At 37.8% G+C, this 24,403-nt stretch overlaps 1 protein-coding gene across 1 annotated transcript in view; it reads left to right on the top strand.

Moving 5' to 3' along the window:
* CSMD3 (CUB and Sushi multiple domains 3) overlaps positions 1-24,403 on the top strand; it is a 1,166,690-nt gene that overhangs the window by 225,882 nt on the left and 916,405 nt on the right. Inside the window, exon 5 of the mRNA XM_077493847.1 lies at positions 19,263-19,375. Within this exon, the coding sequence (XP_077349973.1) occupies positions 19,263-19,375 (113 nt within the window). The remainder of the gene's footprint in view (positions 1-19,262; positions 19,376-24,403) is intronic.

Raw genomic sequence — 24,403 nt, 5'->3', positions numbered from 1 at the left:
GTAACAATAATGCAAGCAAGAAGACTGTGAGCACAAAATCATATTGGGATAAAATAAAAACATATTACTGTATCAAAAACCTATTGTACCTTATTGAAAAGAAAAAAGAAAACACAGCAATCTTGCTATATCTGTAAAACTCCCAGGAAAATCCTTTAATTTTCAGCTAATAAATTATGATTATTATACCATATTAATGGAAAGTGTTTTTATTCCTTGATGGGGACTTGGATGTGGTTAATGTGTGCTGGTCAGATTGTGATTGATTTTTAAAAATAAATCATCTTGTGATTGATTTATTTTCTCGTCAATAACATTAAAGCCTTGAACTAATGGTAGTCTCAATCTTTGCTGCATGGGAACAAACTCTGTCCGTGTCCAGCCTGGAAATGATCCAGTTTTTTTTTTTTACTGCTTTTTTATATACATTCTTTAATTTCCTTTTATCGCTAAATATGACATTGGGAACTTTTCATTATTCCTATAAAGATGATGGAGAAAAAATACAGTGCTAGAATGATCATTTTCGGAAGTGACTCCGAATTTTTGAGTGCTTTCCTATTTACAATGTTTTTTGCTTAGGAAACACTGTCCCTGAACTGCTTCAGCAAGCTTATAAATCAGATCACCAACCATACATAATTTATTTCAGTAGGTAACAGACTGTGCAGCACCGCATACAAATATGCTCTGAAAAATGTGTCTGTGTGTACGCTGCAGCAGACCAGAATATAGATACAGGGAGGCATGTTTTGGGCAACACTGCCTTGCACGTATATTTTCTACTAATTAAGATTGTGTTCTACTTTGTATAATAAAAACAAACCAAATGCAAAGCAATGACTAAACGCATCCCATCTCCTTCTCCTTCCACCACTCTAATCATCTGACCTTTTTTGCATTATACACATATAGGTGTAGGTAGATAGATGCTTGGATATGTAAAAAAAATCAAATGAATAGAGGTGAAAGTTTTACATATATACCATAATCTACCTATCCAGAAAATATAGGAGTGCATTTAAAAATATTTGTGCTTTAAGCATACTCACCACTCATTCACTAAAAAATTACATTTGCTGACACTTGGCCACATCTGTTCCTCAATGAGGAAAAATAATTACAACGTACTATAACATTCACCCAATTTGTAATACTACCCCAAATTTGTTTGCTCTTTGCCAGTCTGAGATGGAAAAACAATACATTTTATAATAAAAAGGGTGACAGTTGTCTTAGGAAACCCATTGACTACTGGGCTAAAATGGTGCTTTTGTACAGTACATGTCTGTAACTAGATGATTAATATTTAGTGATGCAACAGTTTTTATGTATGTGATATTTTTTTTAAATATGTTTTATACAGTATTTTATACTGTTTAGCATTTACTATTTAATATCATTCTGTACTATGAATGTGTACTCATTAATACTGCAAGTAGATGCACATGGTCACAGTTCTGCGATATTGCTGCTTAAGTCACAAAACATCCCCTTATTTATTGTATACAACATATATTGAGTTGTGGACCTCTTAGTGCTGCAAGTCTCAATCTTCTCAACTATTATTCTTGTGAGTGTCTCTCTTCTAGGGCAGGATCATCCACAAGGCAATCTAGGCAAGAACCCAGGGTCTAAAGCAGTGGTCATCAACCCTGTTCTCAATGCCCACTAACAGACCAGGTTTTATGTATTACCTTGGGGAGATGCAGACTAGAATACTGAAATCACTGAGCAGCAAATTATATCACCTATGATGTATTTTAGTTATCTTGCAAACCTGGCCCTGGCCCTGAGCACAGGGTTGATGACCACTGTTCTAAAGGATATCCTGAGGGCCCAGCTAAACCTTTATAGGTAGGTGGATAGTACAACTGGTCAAAACTGTGCACCTATCTGTCACTTAACAAAGAGATGGTGCAACTATAGGCAGTATGTACCTGATGGTGAGGGGTAATGCCAGTACAAACAATGCAAATGAGGTGGCTTTTCATGCCTATTACAGCCTTAATAAATGCCAACCCAAGGAATGGAGGGATACCTTTCATAGATCCCTGTTTTCCATTAATTGGTCAAGGCGTTCTCTCTTCTCTCCCACAATGCAGGGGGAAGTTGGGAAGACTACCTTTGTTTTAAAGAACATTTTATCATGCTTAGTGTTTTTAGCAATAAAAAAAAATGAGTATAATTTTTATGGAGTACTTATGAAGTTTTATGAAGTACTGAAAGTTTTATAAGATATTGTTCATTTTGGATGTTCTTTCTGCTAAATCCTCTGTTGACCATAGCTGAGAAACACTGGTTTACAGGGACAAATATTGCAGATCAAACCTTGAACTGTATTCGAACTTAACTGCAGTGTAAAAAAAATAGTAACAGTAATGTTAGCAGAAGAATTGAAGTCAATAGATGGTTTACTGTTCTCTTAACTGTCACCGTGTCCTACTGTATGTAATTATGTGTCTTTGGTGTCCAATATGCTACACTTATGTCTGCTTGAGGCTGTTTCTAAAAGCCTGAATAGAACCATCTATTTAATGTTATGATGATATTATCACAGCTATTTTCTTTGTTATTTTACAAACTTGATTCATCTAATTGAGCTATGTTCTTTTGATAGCATGACAGCAAGCATAGACTATGAGACAAAAGACTAAATGTATTCTTTCTGCAGTAAAACTCCTATTATTTTTTTGACCAGTACACAAGAAACCATCATTCTAGAAGACACTGCATCCTAAAAAATATATACCTGTAATCATGCTGCAATTACTGTAACTGCTTCAGTGTTTTAAGATAAGACATAAAGTTTTTTTTTTTGGATACCATTAGGCAATTACTGGAAACGAAGAAAGACAGGCAGATCTAATGAAACGATGGGTTTAGTTTGCATAATATTACTGAACTGCATCCAAAAGATGCTGAGGGTGTGAAAACAGAGAAGCATTTGAATTTGTTACTTTAAAAATGAGAAAGTTTGCCACCAGGGACACAACTAGAAATATAATTGTTTCAAATACATAATGTGTATATATCTGTACATCATAAAATTGCTGACTGGCTAGTCTTTTGAAATATTTAAGGGCTAAAGGGAAAATAATACATTAACAGAACTGAATATGACAGGTTAACGATATAAGAATATTATAATAATACTATATATAAGACACAGGTTACATGATTTACAGGCAAAAGCAGGAGCGGATGAGGAACTCAATGAGCACATTAATAAACTTGATTCTTAAAAAGAAAAAGTGCTTCATCACAAATGATTAAGAATGCTCTGCTGGTGAGGAATTTAACTGTTTCCGGACCAGCCGCCGCAGTTTTACTGCGGCAGGTTGACTCCCCTGCGTAAAACCACGTAACTGTACATGGGTGAGCGGGGTCCAGGAAAGTAGGTGCACATGTGCCGCCGAAGGAGCATGCACCCGCTGCACAGTGGGGGTGTTGATGCTTGTGGCCGATGGTCGCGATGATCACTAGCCACGAGCAATTGTGCGCTGGAGACACAGAACACGGATGAGTGTGTGTAAAAACACACACTTCCCTGTTCTGTTCTGACAGGAGTGACAAATTGTGTGTTCCTATTAGCCTGTCACTTCCTGTAGTTAGTCCCTCCCCCTTCAGTTAGAATCACCTCCCAGAGAACACAGTTAACCCCTTCACCGCCCCCTAGTGTTATCCCCTTCCCTGCCAGTGCCATTTTTACAGTAATCAACGCATTTTTAATCGCACTGATCGCTGTATTAAGGCCAATGTTTCCCTAAATGTGTCACAATTGTCCAATGTGTCTGCCATTTTGTCATAGTCAGGATAAAAATTGTAGATTGCTGCCATTACTAGTAAAAAAATAATAAAAATGCTATAAATCTATCCCCTATTTTGTAGATGCCATAAATTTTGCTCAAACCAATCAATATACGCTTATTGTGATTTTTTTTTACCAAAAATATGTAGAAGAATACATATCGGCCCAAACTGAGGAAAAACATTTTTTTTTTAATTTTTGGGGGATATTTATTATAGCAAAAAGTAAAAAATAAGGCTTTTTTTTTTCAAAATGTACGCTCTTTTTTTGTTTATAGCACAAATAAATAAAATACTTGGGTTTGTTTGTGATCTCTATGTACTGTTGGGGAGATTTCTCTTTATCTCCTGTTTTGAAGATCCAACAAAAAGTGAAAGGAAATCTCTCAAACTTGAGGGGAATTTCCAATGTGGTTAGTTTTAACCAATACCTTCGACCCCTTCGAGATATTTCCCCTGACCTCTTTCTTTCATGACAGTTCTAAAATGTATTATCTCCCATCCCTTTCTATCTCTGTGAAAATGGCCAGGAGGACAAATAGACAGACAAATGACATGTTGGCAGAAAATCTAAACCTTCTCTACTCTATCAAAAACTTAAAAAATATATTTCAATCATTTGGGATTTTATAGGTGTACTAATTTCAGTGACTGGGTCTAGGTTATAATCAAAACTTAAAAAAACAAAAACAAAAAACAATGGCACTAACATCTTCATACATTTCATGTAGATGTAATTTTACAGTTGGATTTTCAGGGGCAGTAGTGGTAAAGCTCCTCTAATTTTAGCGGCATTTTACCTCTGTTTAAGCAGCACTTTGCCACCACTAGCGGTGCACATTTACCCCCCAAAGGGGTTAAATAGGGGTTAAAAGCGTCAGCAAAGCACCGCTGCGGAAGAGCTTTGCAGGTGCTTTGGCAGCACTGCTTATTGATTTCAATGGGCAGGGTGGTTTAGAAGCGGTGTATACATTGCTCCCACACTGCCCCAAAGATGCTGCTTGCAGTATTTTGTTTCTCATCCTGCAAGTGCACCGCCCCAGTGTGAAAGCACTCAGGCTTTCACAATGGGGCTGCAGGTGAGGCAGTTTTCAGGTGCTATTTTCAGTGCTAAAGCACCTGAAAAATGCCTCAGTGTGAAAGTAGCCTAATGCAATAGGCCACGCACACCTATGGTGCTTTGTCATGCATTTTGAAAACAAACAGCAATGCATGTTTCATTTGCATTACCATTTGTTCAAACCTGCACATTTCGAAAAAGCATGGCAATCCACAAGAAAATGCACACTGTGCTTGCATTAACATCTGCGTGTTTCCAAATGCACAGCAACCCACAAGACAATGCACACCATACCAAGCTTTTCAAAAACATGCGGCAATGCGCATCATACTTGCATTACCATTCGTTCACATCTGCGCATTTCCAAATGCACATTAAGCTGCAAGTAAATGCAGGCCTTATGTTCATGTGTTTTACAAATGAGTAGTGATGTGCTTCACGCTTGCATTAACCTCCCTGGCGGTATGATTATTTCAGATTTTAGGTGCTGAAAGTGGTACAATTATTTTGCATGGAAATTTGGCGTTTTATATTGTAGTCCTGTAATTCTTAGGAATAACTCACTTAAATCTGTCCAAACCAGAGTCTAGTAGACATCCCGGGTATGATAAAGTTGGAAAAATGAAATCATAAATTATGATATAAAAAATAACTATAAATAATTATACCAAATAATAATATAATAATAATACTAATTATTTAATAATGTAATCACATCAAAAACAATGAAAGTTGCTCAGTTGCAGAATTGTCTCTTTCATTACTTTTTAGTATTTGATGACGGATCTCCCCACAAATCGATATATCGCTCAATTCTGCAAGTGATTCTAATTTATTATCGCTGTTTTCTAGCTGGTCTAAAACCACTTTTGATGTAAAGGGACAGTTTTGGTTGCTATGGACAATTTCCAGTTTCCAGGCAGAAAGAACCGTTTTTTATAATATAAAACTACATGTAGGGCACTGGGTAGACCACTAGGGACAAAGGGGATGTGAAATAATTACATACAGCAAAGTAATCTGTAAGATCACATTATATTGTATGTAATGTGTGTGTTCTACTTTTTGAATTTGGTGCCATTCTCCATCTCCGTGCGTCGCAAAGCTCACAGGGAACGGAGCTTGGCTCCGTGATGAATCGAGCAGAGGATGAGCCGCTCGTACAGTGGGGGGGACATCGCTGGATCCAGGGGATAAGGTAAGTAAACTCATCCTGGATCCAGAGATGGGATCCCGAGTCTGGCTCGGGGTTACTGTTAATGGTACTGAATTTTCACCCTGAGCCAGACTCGGGAATACCGCCAGGGGGTTAATATTTAGGCTGCATCTGCATCTGCGCATCTCCAAATGAGTGGCAACCTGCACAGAAAATGTTTGCTTTTCCATCCATTTTGAAAACACGTGGCAATGTGCATCATGCTGGGGTTACCATTTCTTCACATCTATGTGTTTCCAGATGCAGGGCAATCCACAAGAAAAAACACACATTTTCTGTGCGTTTTCTGTGCATGTTAGAGTGCTACTTTGGGATATTTGTCACATGTAGGGCAGCCTATGCTTTTTCAAGCATAAATGTACATTTACGATTGAAAAACGCACAAGAAACTGCAAGCGGCAACATGCATTTCCACTAGGCACCAAGAATGACCAGGCCAGAGAAGTGAGGGTTAGAAAAAACACTGATCCATCAAAGTTGCACAGGACAATAGTCAAACTGCAAGTTGCGTGACTTTCATGTAGTACTGTGTGAACCAGGGCTGTGTATTCATTCCCTCTCAGCATCAGCACAGCTAGCTTTCTGAGCAGGCTCTGTATGTGTGTGTATGAAGGGCTTTCTTTTTTGAATTATGCTGTGATCTGTGAGGCGGACTTGGCAGATTTAGATTCTTCCTGTAGGTGTGACTGGGTGGGACTGAATGCTAATTAGGATTATTCAATTCCACTTACCATCACAGCTGTGGAGGAAGTTACATCATTTTTAGAGTCTGAAAGACTACAGAGAGGTGTGTTATAGACTGGTCACTGCAGGAAGTGGCTGTGGAAGGGACAGAGTCACATAGTACAAAGCCACAACTAAACCTAGAATACCAGGGGATCCGCAGACAACAGAGCAACATGTTACAGAGTTATTATCTATGCTGGGAGTGATCATTCCATTCAGTTCTAGTGAAAATAAAGTTGGAGTATAGCCTTAAATCTAGGTATTTCCTCTAGGCAGTGAGCCATCAGTGCCATTAACTTAAATAAAAAGCTGTTTATAATCTTGTTTTGTTTGTGTAGGATTCATCTGCTCTGATTTCCTACTATAATTTAAAATATTGGGTACTCCATAATTGGTCGTAGATTTTGTTGTGTCTTTTTTAGGTTGTGTAAGTCTTTTTTAATTTACCTGTTTAATCCTGTATTATATGTGCAAATGTCCACTGTGGATTTTGCCCACAACAGGATGGACATTTTTATAACAGACTATTCATTCTTTTTTATTTTATAGCGTACTTAAAGATAATGCAATAACATAATGGGTTATACAAGGACAGATATTATGGCAAAACTTGCAAAAGACTTAAAAGAAAAAGTAATTCTTTACCATTAGTCAAGATTGTGAATTTTAAAAGTTAACTTTTCAATTTCATTCTGTTATGATTCATTCAAGTATGTAAATTAATTGCTGGTTAAAAGCATACTGAAGTACCACATAGGTTATTTGTGAACCAATGATTAAATGGAAGATGAGATACTGTTTTTGTTTTGTCTTTGCATGTGTGCTTTTTGTATATTTAGGTAATGCCTAGCTCCCAGATTTGAATAATGTTGTAGAAAGAAACATATTAAATACAAAAAGGCTAAATTACTTATGGGTAAATGATGCTCAAACATGACCTCTTTGTGCCACCTGTATTGTACAACACAAAAGTATCTATTTCAAATGGATACACTACAATTCTTCCCAAAAGACCAAGAAGCACACAAACTATGAGCTATGAATTTATATTATTGCTAACATATGTAAAGTAAACAATGACCTCAACGGTCCCAGATCTGATGAGTCCTATCTGAAAATAATTCCTATTTTGACATGAGTAAAATTTAGGGGGGAAAATGAAGTCTGTCCACATTTTTGAACCACTTCCTTGTCTTAGTCCATAAGTAACAGTTCATACTACTCTAGGTTGTCCAATCCATCCCTCTACACTTACAGGTACTGGGAACAGTTTGTTTCTCCTGAGAACAAAAATCAATGCCAATGGATCTCTGCACCACTAGAAAACTGGCTGACTTCTTTATTAGATTATGGCATACGTGATCTGTGCTCTTACATGTTTCATACCACATATGGCTCTTTCATAAAGAATGTGTGGTGTGAAACATGTAAGAGCACAGATTCTGTATGCCAAAACTTAATAAATAATTCTGTCTGTCATCCAGTGAATCAATAATATATTATGATTATTCTTTCACTTGTTTTAGTTTTTCTCCCTAAACAAAATTTTCACTTAAAGGCAATTATGTCAGAAACCATAAATCAGACAGAGACAGAAAGTACAGTTAAGATCACATCCTTTAATGATGTGGAAAAAATAACATAGTTCAAAAACTAGGGTTTGGATACCAGATTGAGTAGTCAGACGAGCTGAGTCAGAAAACCAAAATCAGTGTAATGCGGAGCAAAAATTGGGAGCAAGAATTCAAGGGAAGTCAGCCTGGCCAAGTCATACACTGGAAAATACTGGGAGTCATAGACCACACAAGGCAAGGAGGAAATGAGCTAAGCTGTTTAAATAGCAAAAACTATATGGCTGTAGGCTGGACTAATGAGGCAGGTTAATGGTAACCTGGTGAGTCACTGTGGTAACAATCAGTGGCTGGTATTTAACCAACAGCTGAGCAGCTTCTGAGCAGTGAAATAAAAGAGCTGCTCATTAAGTAGCAGGAGCCAGCCCTGACAGGTTATTACTTCAGCTGTCAATTAATAATTCCTTTATTGAGCCTCTTTTATGTTGGTTGGTGATTTCATCCCATCAGGTGACAGTAGTTAGGCCTAAAATTGAATCACTTATCCTTTAATACTGCTTCCTGCAAGGAGGTCACATGATCCATCATACTCAGACGTATAGGGGAAATTGCAAGGGCTTAAACAGAGCAGAGAGGGAATGCAACCAAAATTAATATACTTGATTAAGAGGGGGATATTAAGAGACTAAACTTACTTAAAAGCAGGTTCCATATTGTGTTGGACATAGGTCTTGATTATAGTATGCCTCTCAGATAGTCAGTAAAACAGTATGGGAGGTATGACTTTTATAGAATTATAATTTTTATGGGGGGGAGTTCTTGGCTTCCAGATCACTGGTGTATTTCCTGATGTAATTCATTTTATATGGCCCTTTAATTCTATATGGTTATCAATACATATAGTACATTATACATTTTTTAAATCAAGTATCTTTGTGTTAATTTTACAACGATACAGCAGAAGTGATAATTTCTCTATATATTAAAATTCACAGTCCGAAGTCCAGGGGTCCCTAAACATAGTAGGAGTCTCCTGTGTAATTAATGCTTACTGATGGGATATAAATTCAAAAAGAAAAGAGGAGAGATGTGGCACTTACAGTACCAAGAGGTCCAAGGGTCAGAAATAAAATGGCATATAGTGCTCATCTCTTCAGGTGGTCTTGAAAACACATTATTGTGTAACACAGCAATTAGGCTTGGATAATAGTAATTTCTTCTACCTCGTTTTCTGGTTTCTTTAAAGCTAATCTTCAGTCATTAATAAATAAAGAAACATGGCATCTAAGTGCAACACAATCCAATGGTGGAGAGACATGCACAAGGGAGAACTCACCTGGTCTTAATGGCAAGTGTAATTTACCACAGTTAAAGCGCTGATTAATAGTTAGTCCGCAGGGTAGAACACCAAAGGAATTCAATCCAAAAGGCTTCATGAATAAACAAAACTTCAAGTTCAAAAAAATAATTAAAACTTGACACGTTTCATAATGAACATCACCTTTTATTCAGACTCCTTTTTTCTATGTTTCTTTATTTATTAGTGACTTAAGATTACCTTTATTGGAATCAAGAATCTAAATAATAAGAATAGTTATTATTCAAAACAGATTGCCATGATGCATTATATTTTGCTACTGATTCATTTCCAATCCTTGGACCTGTTGGTACCCTTCGCTTTTGTCCTTTTTTATACATTAAAAGGGTAGTCCATCTGGTTTGAGTGTTGCCAGTTAGCTTTTAATATATGTTTTTACTGATAACCAGATCTCTACATTCAAAAGCCACAAAAATACAGTTACAGTAACCACTTGCTGACTGGCTCATGCCAATATAAAGTGGCACGAGTGCGCAAAATGATGTACCTATACGTCACTGCGTCATCGGCGTCTAGCGGGTGCGTGCACACTGCCAGCATCTAGCAGACACGTGTACATTGTCAGAATCTAGTGGGCACGCGCACACCACTGATGGCACGTATACGTGCCCACCCTGGGAGCGTGCCTGCGGGTCCCACAGACTCAATGTGGCCCACGATCATTGCACGGAGAGGCAGAACGCAGAGATGCCTATGTAAACAAGGCATTTCCCTATTCTGCCTAGCAACATGACAGGGATATACTGCTCCCAGTGATCGGGAGCAGTGATCTCTGTGAAGTTCTAGTGAGCCCACCCCCCCTACAGTTAGAACACACTGTGGGAACACACTTAACCCATTGATCACCCCCTAGTGTTTAACCCCTTCCATGCAAGTGGCATTTATACAGTAATCAGTGCATTTTTATAGCACTGATGGCTGTATAAGTGACAATGGTTGCAAAATAGTGTCAAAAGTGTCCAATATGTCTGCTGCAATGTCGCAGTCATGATAAAATCACAGATCGCCACCATTACTAACAAAAAAAATAATAATAAAAATGCCATAAATTTATCCCCTATTTTTGACACGATAACTTTTGTGCAAACCAATCAAGATATGCTAATTGCGATATTTTTTTTTCTAAAATTATGTAGAAGAATACATATTGGCCTAAACCGAGGGAGCATTTTTTTTTTTGGGGGGGGGGGATATTTATTATAGCAAAAAGTAAAAAATATAGTTTTTTTTCAAAATTGGCACTATTTTTTTGCTTATAGATCAAAAAATAAAAACTTCAGAGGTGATCAAATAACACCAAAAAGCTCTATTTGTGGGGAAAAAAAAGATGTCAATTTTGTTTGAGTATAACATCACACAACCGCGCAATTGTCAGTTAAAGCGAAGAAGTGCCGTATCGCATAAAAAAGGCTTGGTCAGGATGGGGGTAAATCCTTCCAGAGCTGAAGTGGTTAAATAATTACATTACTGGGAGAAAAACAGTGAGAATGCAAGACTGTTTTTAAAATATAAATATTCAAATTCTTTGGAAAACCGATCAGCAAATTGTTTGAATTTTCCTGCCTTTCCCTAATCTCTGTTTTTAGACATTCATATACCCCAATTTTATAGCTTGAATATGCTAACAAAATGATTATTTACAGTACATTACGAAATATGTATGTTAATAAATGGAGGCTTAAATCTTACATTTTTTGCAGTCAAGCTTTAGATTCTTATTGCAAGGAATAGTTATGTATTTGCTTCTCCTGGGATTTTCTCAAAGCTCATAGTCTAGTGCAGTGCATCAGCTGTGATGGTATCTGATGAATTGCCACTGACATATTTGACACTTGATATGGAACTTTATTGCAAATATTACTTTTGCTGCTTGATTTGAAGCTCTGCTACTCTGAGTACATCGTGCCCATGAGAGTGTTTTGGTATTCTGTGTAGAGCCCAAACTTTGTAATGTAGAAAGCAAGTTCCTTCTTTTCTATGTTAATGTTCTTTTCCACAATATTTTTACTGTACATAATATACATTTTTTTCCAGTTCAAGCTTCAAAATAAATCCAAGATATATTAACATGTATCTAAACTCAAGAAAAACATGTACGTTATTGCAGCTTACTAGTCCATAAATCTTTTTCCCAGACTTTTTGATTTTATTTTCATTTGGTGATCATTCCAGTAATACACATCCTGTTCTAAGGTGAAAACACTCACTTGCTGTACTGCATCTATAGAGGTCTCCCTGGGACGGAGGAAGCATTAGAACTACAGAATATTTTCCTCTAAATCTGTGACATAGGAAGGGGGTGCTCTGTATCTCACATAGGTAGCCTGCATGACAGAGACAGTGGTGGTCATTTACTCTAGTGCTGAAAAATGATCCTGGAGTCCCACAAAATAGCACCCAATTAAGGCCATTAAGACTTTAACTTTCAGAAAATGGGCGCTAATGCAAATGGAAAGTAGCGCTATTGCTGGCAAACGTGCCTGTTAAATCACATATGTGGGAATAGTGGAAGTCAATGGGGCTCAAACCTGCAGAATCCAAAGTTCAAAGTTTCAGACCATTTTGCAGGCCAAAGACCAGAGCACTTTTTGCGATTTGGCACTGTGTCGATTTAACTGACAATTGCGTGGTCATGCGACATGGCTCCCAAACAAAATTGACGTCCTTTTTTTCCCCACAAATAGAACTTTCTTTTTGTGGTATTTGATCACCCCTGCGGTTTTTATGTTTTGCGCTATAAACAAAAAAAGAGTGAGAATTTTCTTTTAAAAAATGCATAATTTTTTACATTTTGCTATAATAAATATCCCCCAAAAATATATAAAAAAACATTTTTTTTCCTCAGTTTAGACTAATACATATTCTTCTACATAATTTTGGTAAACAAGATTATTGATTGGTTTGCGCAAAAGTTATAGCGCTTACAAAATAGGGGATCGTTTTATGGCATTTTATTAATATTTTTTTTTACTAGTAATGGCATCAAACAGCAATTTTTATTGTGACTGCGACATTATGGCGGACACATCAGAAATGTTTGACACATTTTTGGGACCATTGTCATTTATACAGCAATCAGTGCTGTACAAATGCACTGATTCCTGTGTAAATGAAACTGGCAGTGAAGGGGTTAACCACTAGGTGGCAGTGTAGGGGTTAAGTGAGCCCTGGGGAGTGTTTCTAACTGTGGGGGGGGTGTGGCTGTGTATGACATGTCACTGATCTCTGCTCCAATCCCAGGGAGCAGAGATCAGTGACACTGTCACTAGGCAGAATGGGGAGATGCTTGTTTACATTAGCATCTCCCCGTTCTTCCTCCCCGTGAGTCCCCACGGAGGTCCCGACCGGTGAGCGTGCGCGCGCCGCTGGCAGCGTGCACGCAATGTCACGGCGGCAAATTTAAAGGGATGTACGCCCATTTGCCTGTCCGTGCCATTCTGCCGACGTACATCAGCGTGCGCCAGTTGGCAAGTGGTTAAGCCAAAAAACTGCACAGTGTACAGTGTTAAATCAATGGTAAATGCAGCAAAAATGTGTATCCCAAACAAATGACGCTCCCCAGAACCACTGTCCCTAGCAGACTGGTTCAGCCGTATTAGTATTAGTATTAGTAATCTTTACTGCATAGCACGTACTCACTGTCTTTCACTTAGATAATTGTATCAACACTTTCTGGAACCCTATATATTCCATCACATTACTCACAAATCAGGTTTATGTGACGTCTTGTATGTTTGGGTGACTTTTTTCTAGTTAATGATTACTGATACACTTCTGGATATATACCCTTCTGTTGACCATCAGTGCATCCTGCATGATGAATTTTTGACACGTTATGGCTACATTTTAAATATTAGACCTATCAATACTGCAAAGGGGATCCTGAGGAAGCACCTCCTCTAAGTGAAATGTGTCAATCATGTTATGCACTGATGCACAAAACGGTCTATAGTGCTGGTAAAATATGTTTTTGTGAGTCTCTATTTTAACTTTGTAGAAATACAATTTGGATATTGTGTTATATATTGTACTTTTTGCTTATTATTTTTAGGCATTTTAAAATCCTTTCCTATAAACTCTCCTTTTCAGGAGGTAAGGGGACTTGATTTCTTAATATATGTTTTTTTATATGTTTTATATAGGGGATAGTGCTAGGTTTTCCAAACAAACTTGCCCCCCCCTCCCCCAAACCAACTTTCAAACCCTAACTGAATAACATTTAGTTTCATAACCTTATATCAATTTTTTATAAAATATTTGTTTTCACCTCTTTTTATTCTTTGTTGCATTCAGTATTGTAGCTGCATGGAATTTCCCGTGGTGGGTTCTTGATAGTGACATTAAAGGGTCATGTCTATGTAATGTTGTAATGTGTGTTAAAACAACCACTTGTAGTATCCACTGGAAACTTGTATAACAAGGTAACAGGGACAGTGTTGTCATTTTATAACATGAAATGCCTGATCAAGGACTTTCATGTCAGGATCACCAGATATTATGCTGATTGAAACGGGATAGTGCCTATATAAGTTGTTAGTGATTGGATGTATCTATTAAAAAAAACAACTGCAACTTAAAAAAAAATCCACTCTCCAGCAGCTGGAGGAAAAAAAAAAGCTTTCCCTACAATACTCACCTTTTATCATAACAGTCCTCAGAAGCCTCTATGATCTAGAAGCAGTCCTTTTCTTTGTTGAATGACACAACCCCAACCAACTTCCTTTGAACTCAGGCTGTTATGGACACACATCATGCTTGGGTTTGCAGTATTCCTGCACTGAACCCACATTTACATGTCAGTACATGAGTGCTTCTTAATCCAGACACATAGGCCACCAGTGTTGCCTAGTTTATTTGTATATGAGCCTACACCTCAATCATTGTAGGTGTATTTAGATATGCACAGCCAGATATGTGAGTTCTTACAGAAAAGAGGTAGTTCTATCCGCAGTACACATTTATTGATAGCATTACACAATATATACAAATTATACTCTAGACTGTATTTACAAAACAATGTACAATATAAGTCCCCTGGCTTATATGCTATTTACAAATTACTCACAAAAAGCATATTTACACTACAATGTACAATGGAAGTATAACATTAGTTTACCTCTCCACTTCAGGTATGGTCGTGGTGACTGCTGTATGTCCCAACACAAAAAGAGCCGACAGCTTGGCGATAAAGTATTATCTTCCTCCCTCCTCACTGTACTTTGGCTAATATAATGCTTCCTAATTGGTCACTGTACCTAGAAAACGTATAAGTGGCACAGCCTGATTGGATGATTCAAAGAAGGCTGCTGTTTACAACTCATGTGAGATGTGATAAGGGAAAACAAAAGGCCAGGTCATCCTTTGAAGTGAAACTAATTACAGTTAGGCCGCGTACACACGGGCGGACTGTTCGCCCAACTTTGTCCGCTGAACAGTGTTTGGGCGGACAGTCCGCTCGTGTGTGGGCTTTCAGCGGACAGTTTCAGCGGACAGTTTGACGAACAAGGTTTTTCAGAATTTCCGAAAAACTGTCCGCTGAAACCTTGTTTCAGCGAACAGTCCGCTCGTGTGTAGGCTTGTTCGTCAAACTAAGTTCCGCGCATGCTCAGAAAGGATTTACACGCCGAAAGTTATAATGCAGTGTATAGGACGTCGTATTTTTCGTCCCGTCGTACGTGCCGTTCACTTCATCGCGCACGGTTTCAGCAAACTGTTCGTCCGTCGTGTGTGGCCATGTCCGTCCATGCTAAGTTTGAGCGGACTGTTTGCCGAAACTGTTTGACGGACAAAGTTGGGCGAACAGTCCCCGCGTGTGTACGCGGCCTAACACCAACAAGACACAAATACGTTAAATATATTTCCATCTAACAGAAATATATTTCTAATTATAATATTATTACCATCAGTTGATGGAGATTTCACAGAAACTCTAACACTGGACTGGCCTGAAGACTGCAGGTAAAATTGGTAGATGTAATTGTATCATGAAAGGGTACAGGGCAGGGTCTGGCCTGCAATCAAAGGTAAAACTGGGCTTTGACATTGTAACAAGATAAGACTCCCTCCCATCACCTCCAGTATATATTGTTTGCTACACAGTAAATAATGAATTGTTTTTTTTTTCTTTAAAGAAAATACAAAAAGAAAACAGATACCGGTGGTCTCATTTTTGTTTTTAATCAAACAATGTACTTATAGTTGTAAGTAGTGAAGTTGGACATTGTAAAAGTAAAATTATAATCAGAACATGTATCAGTCATTGTACTGTCACTGAGAATCGCAATTATTCCCTTTGGGCTGTTGCAACCCTGTCAATGAGGTGTTATGATATGTCAGCTTGCTGTATAGATACTTTGAGGAGATGGGTTGGTCTTTCTGAAAAACCTAATTGCTGACATTTGGACAGTCTGATATTCACTAGATGTAGCCTTGTTTTTGTGATGAAAGGGTCTTCAAAGCAGGAAAGGTCACCTCAGTGAAGATGCGCATGTACTTATTGATTATATGTTGTATGTTCGAGATCTCTCTGCTGAAAGGAAAAATATACGCTTTGAGAAGTGTTATTTATGGGTCCATAATGTGTGTAATCCATGAATTTTAAGAAAAAATAATAATACAAAAATTTTAGTGGATATTTACTTTTCTGCTATAATAAAAAAATAGATTGCCCATCAGAGTTAAAAAAAAAACAACGTATCCACTTTTCTTCCATCTGGCATTCTTCCCTGCAAAAAGCGTGCTCCTCTGCTAGATAGCACTCTTCTTCATAGTGAAATAAAAAAAAAGTGTCATCATTGTACACTGCATGAAACCTCTGCAGCAGTTAAGGTTAAAGAGCATGCATCTAAAACAGGAAGAGATAATTCCCATATAACCTGAAAAAGAGGTGTTTCAGTAAAAAATTTCACTGACCAAAAAAATTTGTGTAATGCCGCGTACACACAATCAGACATTCTGCCAACAAAATCCATGGGATTTTTTCCGAAGGATGTCGGCTCAAACTTGTCTTCCATACACACTGTCACATAATGTTGTCGGAAATTCCAAACGTCAAGAACGCGGTGACGTATGGTGAGCTGAGAAAATTGAAGTTCAATAGCCAGTGTGGCTCTTCTGCTTGATTCAGAGCATGCATAGAAATTTGTGCTCCGGAATTGTGTACAAACGATTGGAATTTCCGACAATGGATCTTGTCAGAAAATTTGAGATCCAGATCTTTAATTTTGTGTGTCAGAAATTCCAATGGAAAATGTCCGATAGAGCCTACACATGGTCAGAATTTCCGACAAAAGTCTCCCATCGAACATTTTCCAATGGAAAATCCGACCGGGTGTATGCGGCATTAGACTGCTGTTTGATATTGAACATATAGGCAAGGCCAGGCCTTGTGGAACAATATAATGTGGACTGATGAATAAAAGATAGAGCTGTTTTGCCACAGTAGCAGTGGACATGTACTGTATGGCACAAATCAAAGACAGCATTTCAAGAACCTGCTACCAACTGTGAAGTATGGCAATGGAAATGTTATGTTTGGAGTTGTTTTGCTTCTTCAGTGCCTTGGCATCCCTCAGTCATTAATTCAGCTATGAATTCTTCATCATATTCAAGTGTGTTTGATGAGAATGTGAGGGCTTCTGGCAGAAAGTTTTAAACATTTTCTGCAAAAGGGGGCAATACCAGTTGAGGCTGAAGGGTGCACTTACTTTTCCCAATGTACACCATTACTATTGACATTTTTGTTAAATGCATGAATAACCACTTGTCTACTGGGCACTTAAACCTCCTTCCTGCCCAGGTCAATTTTCAGCTTTGAGCACTTTGAATGACAATTGTGCAGTCATGCAACACTTTACCCAAATTAAATTGTTATAATTTTTTCACACAAATAGAGCTTTCCTTTGGTGGTATTTAATCACTGTTGGGTTTTGAATTTTTTGCTAAAAAAACAAAAAAAGACCAAAAATTCAAAAACAAAAAAAACAATTTCATAATGTGTTATACAATTTTGAAAACAGGTAATTTTTCTCCTTCATTGATGTGTGCTGATTTGGCTGCATTGATGGGCAGTGATAGGCTGCACTGATGGGCACTGATAAGGCAGAACTGATGGGCACTGGTGATGTGGCACTGATGAGCACTGAGAGGTGGCACTGTGAAGTGGCACTGATGGCTTGCACTGATGGTTGGCATCGATGGGCAGCCCTGAAGGGCACTGATATGTTGCACTGAAGAGCACTGATAGGGGGTGCTGATAGGTGGCACTGATGGGCACTGATGGGTGGCACTGATGGGCAATGGTAGGCACTGGTAAGTGACACTGATAGGCAGCACTGATTGGTGGCACTGATGGTGAGGCACTGGTGGGCATTGATAGGTGTCACTGGTGGGCAAATGTAGGTGGCACTATGGGCACTGGTAGGTGGCACTGGCAGGTGGCAATGGTAGGCACAGATGGCTCTCTGTGTGAGGGACCGATGTCCCTCTGCAGAAGCCAATGATTATAGATCTTTACCGATTACCAATCTTCTGTTTACATCACATGATCAGCTGTCATTGACTGACAGCTGAACACGTAGTAAGGGACCGGGATCGACCACTTACTCCGGTCTGTGATCAGCCGAGTCTCATAAACTCAGTGATCACAGAGTGTGCCGTGCACAACACAGTGGCACACTGACAATGCATGCTTGGCAGGATGTCTATTGACGGCCTCTCTGCAATTAAGGTCCTCACTGTAGCTGTCATTTGGGTATAGCACAGACAGGAAGTGGTTAAAAAAGCGTATTCTCATTGTGACTATATTATATCATGTGACTTTAGTATATCATGTTTATCTATTGGAACTGTGTGCATAAGGATCAAAAGTTGCTTAGTCAAATATGTTGAAAAAGCTAACATTTCTATGGCGTTTACTTACTTTTTCACATGACTGTATATGCGCTAGGTATATTTGCACTAACATCAAGTATGGATGTAGCAGGGTCTAGTCTTTGCTTGGATTTTATTGTGTGCTATGTGTAGTTACTGTATATTCTCAAGGCAAAGACAGAGTAGTTTAGAAGCCCAAAGTGTTTCTGTTTCAGACTGTGGCTTCAGAAACTTAAATAGGAATACAATAAATAAACAGTCATCTGTGCAACTTATTTATTGTTGCAGGAACAGTCTTGTTCATTTCTGGAATATAAAGAAACTGTAAAAAAAATACAATGCAACATCAACTATAAGAAATAATTTCATGGGCCCATGCTTTTTTGCAATTATTTTTTTATTGTAGGTTTTATGCTTACATCTTTCTTTATCAGTCTAGTGTCATTTGTTTACTGTTTTGTGTCTTCTTGGCTGTCACTGGTTAGTTTTCTGTAATATGTTTAGGACAGAGCGCCACCAATGATCCACCATAGCCAACAGTATAACCCGTGGTTTACCTTTATTGTGGTGCTGTATAGGTTATATGTATGCAATTATAATCTATTTAAATGTAATTTTTCATCCTTTCAGGTTATCTGGAATGAACGTACCACCTCCAGTAGTCAGCAACAAGCACTGGTTAAGGCTTCATTTTGTTACTGATGGCAACCATCGTTACAGAGGATTCAGTGCACAGTATCAAGGTATGTAGAAAGCATATGTGCTCAGCATGTCTTTATATCATCTAGTAAACTAAAATGTTAACGTCTACAATTCTTGGCAGTAAATTAAATTCATCAATAAAATGGGAATTGTTATCAGTTTTTTTCCCCTTTTTAATTATAAGAATGGTGGTCATCCTATTTATAAACTAAACAATAACAATACCATAACATTGTTTTGGATCTTGATGCATAGTTGATGTATGCTTTATGAAACACTGGGTCACTTACTTAAAATAGTATATTTTCCACTTAGCCAAGTGAACCTTTTTCCGATGGCTGTTACAGTTAATCAGATTTTAATTTAATTCTCCTTTGCTTTATGGGAAATATGAACAGAAAATTCCATTTGTTATGGGGGCAGAAACGCCTTTGTCCAACCACTCTTATACACAAAATATTTTGATATTTTATTAAATGATGAGACTTAATAACTTTAACAATTCTTGTAGGTGCCACCATTATTATAATGGGACAAGTAAAAGAAAATTGATAATATATATATATATATTCAAATATATTTAAAAATTATTGTTGCTGACACCCAAAATATGTTCAAATTTTTACAGAAAATATTTAAAAATATATACAAAGTTTTTTTTTTTTTTTTTACTTTTTAATTTCTACCATCAATGGAAAACAGGTTTACCTGTGACTGTGAAAATTAATTACCTGTAATGCATTATAATATAAAATGTAAAATATTTAATGTTTATAGTTTTTAAAATCCGATACCATCAGCAAAAGTGTGCAAAATATATAGATGCCCCCAAAGATACTTATCAGTTGTCACTGGTTACTGTTTTCCAAACTTCATCTTTCATGTGGCTTGTTATTCAACAATGTTGCATTTTTGTGTAGTATGGTTTTATTTTATTAGAAGTTAAAACCAACGTAAACTGTACTTTAGGCTAGAAAAGCATTGTCAATTTTAGAAAAAGTATTTCTCCATAGAAATATTGCTCACAAACACAACTTAACACTGCTCAAACTATTTATCACATTATGACAAAATGCAGATATTTTCCCATTTCAAATTTTAGTAAACAGATCATTGTAATAGTGGTGAAAATATACAACATCATTATAAAAAAAAATACAATTCATGTAAAAATATGTAAGCTAGGTAACTATGCAACACAACATGTTTGTGTGTGTGTATGTGTGTATTGTATAAGTAAATTACTTTATTTACTCTTTATTTATTATACAGAGATTTTAAATATTCATGCCAGGCTGGCAATGTCTGGTTGACATATTTCAATATATACATAGGTTTCTTTCATTTAGAAAAAATTTGAGAAAACTAATTAAATTTAAAAGATGTATGATATGTGTTTGTGTATATTTGTGTATACATTCACTGGCCAGAAAGAAACATTTCCCTCGAGCAAAGAAGTAGATAAGCAGAGGCACAAAATAGCACTGCATTTCTACACTTGCGTTGCTTATAGACAATATATCACCAACGAGTTTAAAAACTTCGGTACTAGCCTGTAATATCCATTTTTACCAGGCCATTTCAGTGTTCAATACTATGACAGGTTGACTGGCAATTACTAATGCCGCCGAAAATCCCCGCTCCGGGGACTTTTTGTTCCCAAAATTCCGATGGACTTAGAAAGAAGTCATGACTCAAAATTCGCCCATCTGTGTGCTAGTCTGCCGGACTTTTGAAATGAACGGACTTGCCCACACACGGAGTAAAGTCCGTTCATTTTGAACGTGGCTCCAGGTAGATGGAACTAGCGAAGGAAGTGAATTGTGCCGCCTCCCCACCCCCTTTCTTGACTGGCTGGGCTGCATACTCAGATAAGGGTCTGCTATGGACTTTGGGGGGACCCCATGCCATTTTTTCAGCGTAGAGGTTCCCCTTTAAATCCATACCAGGTGATGGGGCTCACATTCACTTCCTTCGCTAGCTCCGTCTACCTGGAGTCACGTTCAAAATGAACGGTCTTTACTCCATGTGTGGGCAAGTCCGTTCATTTCAAAAGCCCAGCAGACTCCCGCCATAGTCCAGCAGATTGTCCGCCTGACCTAGTCCGCCGGAAAAGTGCGGTCGTGTGTGGGTGTGTGTGGGCAGGTCCGCTCGTTCGGAAAGTCTGGCGGATCTCAGCTGCAAAGTCCAGCGGGTTAGCCACTGGACTAAGTCCGCCGGATAGTCTGATCGTGTGTACGCGGCATAAGTCATGCAACACTGTACCCAAATGAATTGTACGTTGTATATCTTTTTTTTTTGACAGATAGTCCACCTTTTAGTGGTATGTAATAACCACTCTTTTTTTTACTATGAAAGTGAAATCATTTGAAAAAAAAGTTCCCCTACTTTCTATTACAAAACATTACAAATAAAAGCAACAAATACATAGTAAGAGGATGGGATTTTTTAGGACTCAACATTCGTACAGTTACATTTTTTTCAACACATTTAAACAAATTATATCCATGAGCAATACAATATAATATACTGCACATAAACTTTTTGGAGCCAATGTATCAAGCAGATACTTACAACAAGAGAGAAGAGCACACCGGCTCTGATGAATTACCCTTTATTTTTTGATAAAAACTAGACAAAAATTCACTTACAATAAAAAATGTATCAGAGGTTATCAATCACATCTCCCAACCACAGTACTGTGCACCAGAATCCTCTGGCAGCATGCTGAAGCAATTCAAGGCAACAAAAAAACATGTCTTATAAAGGAAAAACTGACTGTTATGTGCCTGGAAAGTACCAATCAACATGTCTTTTACTTACACTAAAGAAATCCCCCAATCAGCAAATTCTTCCACCTCAATTGTGGCAGAGAACAAAGCACAATCTGCCCAAACTGAGACAGAGAGTCACTCAATGTATGCTTGTGGAAGATGACAGCATCCTCCACCTATTTCTGGCATTGGTGTCATCCTAGCATCACTCAAATTGATCTCAACACATGCTTGACGAAGGGGTCTTGTGTGTCTCCTAAACATTGCATGTGATTGTTCTGCAATAAAGATTTTGGATGCTATTCAATAATCTGTGGTGTCCGGACAAATATATACATTATGTGATGTCTCTAGTTCCAGCTGGTTGTTGATTCAACACCCGACATTCCTAAGCCCCATTCAGGAAAGAGTGCAATGGGAATATTGACAATACCAAAACAGATCTACCGAGATCGCACAGAAGAGCAACACAGGTGTCAAGCATGTAGCGCGCCGACACACATAGAAAAAAAAAAGGAATGCAGAAACATTCCAAGATTCTTGAAATGGTGGATAATAACAAGGATGGCAGATCCAGAAATCACCCCCTGCTACACCTAATAAAAATAGCGTGCAGAAGTTGTTCAACCTGGGTGCCCGCATTTTATGGATTTTGTGTGCTTGGGTGCCTAAAAAATTACATCCTCTTACTACATATTTGTTCTCCATAATAAGGGATATGGCACACTAGCTATAGCTACTAGTACTGGTCAGGATCTAATGTATATCAAATAAAAGTGCCAGGGCAGTACAAAAAAAAACAAACCCAAAGTAATCAGACTTTTCCACACTTTTTTGGGGAAATTGAGAAACATGTTTGTATTGAGGGGGGTTAAAATGTTGAGCTTGGTAGCAGTACGCTAGATGTATTAACAGTACAATTAATATATTGGGAAGAGGAGGTGAAGGAGTCAGTTCACAGATAACATACATTGTTAGGATCGATAAGAAAGGGTCAATGTACAGATTGGTAGGATAAGAGAGGTAATTGATATATAGTTCATTGTGAGACAGGATAGAGCTGAGATATATTTAAGACTAAGTGTAGTAAAAGGGTCAAAAACTATCCCAAAGTCTTGGGATCCTTTGATACTCTGATCTGGAAATATTGAATGAATTAATGATGTATTCATTCATGTGTTCCTCCTTCCTCCCTTTCTTCCATTGTACTAGGAAGGGGTGGATTCTGCAATGTAGAAATATATTTATTACATTGGTAATTGCAGTGATCAGTCATTATAGCATTCAAACCTCAGGGATCAATCCTGTACACTGCATCTCAGGACTAAGCTATTGGATCATAATTTGGTCCATAGCCCTTAACAAGGGCATTGGCTGCCTTAGGTTGATTTCTGCTCAGCCAAAATAACCATCCACTACTTTGCCATTCATAAATAAACATTGGTTGTTAAGTAGTTTAAATGGGCCCTTAAAGACCTAATATAAACATAAACTGTACCATGAGGGTAAATCTAAGCAGCAGCAAGACTAATAAACATTTTCATATTCTTTAACAAGTGATAAATGAGCTGTAAAGCAAGCCTCTACTGACCTCTGTAGCTGCAGGCACTGTGGAGTAAATATCATCAAGATTTATAGCAACATTTATTTTAGCCTCACAGTTTATTCTGCTCCCACTGTCCAGCAGGGTTTGTTTTAAAGTGTATTTACGGCTTGTTAAGAACATGTAAAAATGTAAATGTTCATATCTTGCCAATGGGTATTAGACTTTTCAATAGTCTGAATGGTGAATAGACTTAACCAGAGCACATCAAGTCAAAAGGAGGCAATTAAGATCATTATTATTTTTATTATTATACAGAATTTATATAGTACCAACAGTTTATGCAGCACTTTACAATATAAAAGGGAAGCAATGCAGTTACAATACAATAAAATACAAGAAGAGCTTACAATCTAATAGGGGGGGGGGGCAGGTGCTACAAAAGTCTGTAGCTATGGGGAATGAGCTGATGGAAATAGTAGAAGATTAGTTGGAGGTGTGATAGGCTTCCCTGAAGAGATGAGTTTTCATGGATTGCCAGAAGGCAGCTAGAGTAGGAGATAGCTGGACAGGTTGAGGTAGAGAGTTCCAGAGAATCGAAGAGGCTCTGGAGAAATCATGGAGATGAGCATGGGAGGAGGAGACAAGGGAGCTTGAGGGTAGGGAGTCTTAGAGAGGAGAGGAGCTTAGAGGACAGTTTGGGTGATATTTGGAGACATACAATAAGGGGTACAAGAATAAACACTGCAACA

This window comes from Lithobates pipiens, unplaced genomic scaffold (genome assembly GCF_037356315.1).
Source record: "Lithobates pipiens isolate NorthernLeopardFrog02 unplaced genomic scaffold, aLitPip1_a1.2 Scaffold_19, whole genome shotgun sequence".
Lineage (NCBI taxonomy): Eukaryota > Metazoa > Chordata > Amphibia > Anura > Ranidae > Lithobates > Lithobates pipiens.
Note: the sequence above shows the minus strand (reverse complement) of the source record. Positions and strands in the feature narration are given on the sequence as shown.